General features: G+C 42.4%; 1 protein-coding gene across 1 annotated transcript; it reads left to right on the plus strand.

The window, feature by feature from the left end:
• The first annotated feature begins 203 nt into the window (after positions 1 to 203).
• On the plus strand, positions 204 to 618 carry LOC129628224 (60S ribosomal protein L30-like). Its single transcript, XM_055547645.1, has one exon. It carries the CDS (start codon positions 215 to 217, stop codon positions 560 to 562), a length of 348 nt encoding a protein of 115 aa, XP_055403620.1. The 5' UTR covers positions 204 to 214; the 3' UTR covers positions 563 to 618.
• The last annotated feature ends 374 nt before the right edge of the window (positions 619 to 992 follow it).

A 992-nucleotide genomic window follows, 5' to 3' on the forward strand; every position in this document is an offset into this window, starting at 1 on the left:
TGAGTTGTATCTGGGGAGTTTAACTTATTTACAAAGGTAAATATATAGAGTCTTACTGCAAATATGTAGAGTCTGTATTATAGAGGATGGAGGTCAGACACATAAGCGAAATGATCCTCCTGCCAGAAAACTAGCTAAAGAATCCTGCTGCTCGCTTCCTGGCCATCTTGGTGGCTGCTCTTGGTTGGAGGCGTCCCACATCTAAGGCAAGAAGATGGTGGCCGCAAAAAAGACGAAAAAGTCACTGGAGTCGATCAACTCTAGGCTCCAGCTGGTTATGAAAAGTGGAAAGTACATGCTGGGGTACAAACAGACTCTGAAAATGATCAGACAAGGCAAAGCGAAACTGGTCATCCTCGCCAACAACTGCCCAGCCTTGAGGAAATCTAAAATAGAGTATTATGCCATGTTGGCCAAAACTGGTGTCCATCACTACGGTGGCAATAATATTGAATTGGGCACAGCATGTGGAAAATACTACAGAGTATGCACACTGGCTATCGTTGATCCAGGTGATTCTGATATTATTAGAAGCATGCCAGAACAGACTGGTGAAAAGTAAATCATGTACAATTTTTCTTTAATAAAACTGGCCAGAGCTTGTTTAAAAAAAAAAAAAAAAAAGAATCCTGCTAACCCTTCAGAATCCCTTGTACCCAATCCAGTGTTCTCTCTTGACTATGGCAGAAAAGTCAGAGGGGAACAGGGACCAAGAGGCCTGTCATCCTGTTGGGAATTATTCTTAGATTCGTGAGTGACCTTAAGAGGGTGTTTCTTCAGTCTACAGCCCCACATTAGAGTCTGTGTCTGTCTTCTGTCTGAGAAGACAACAGTTACCTGTAAGAAACAGTGAAGATAAAGCACAAAATATTCAAGTGCTGGAGTGTGTGATTTGGAATCAAGTCATGTAGACATTCCAAGAGGCTGAAGATTCCAGGTAATTGAGATTGGCTTAGTGGAGGAAGCAGGACTGTTTGTGACTTGGGGTTGTT

The sequence above is a fragment of the Bubalus kerabau genome, chromosome 15 (assembly GCF_029407905.1).
Source record: "Bubalus kerabau isolate K-KA32 ecotype Philippines breed swamp buffalo chromosome 15, PCC_UOA_SB_1v2, whole genome shotgun sequence".
NCBI lineage: Eukaryota > Metazoa > Chordata > Mammalia > Artiodactyla > Bovidae > Bubalus > Bubalus kerabau.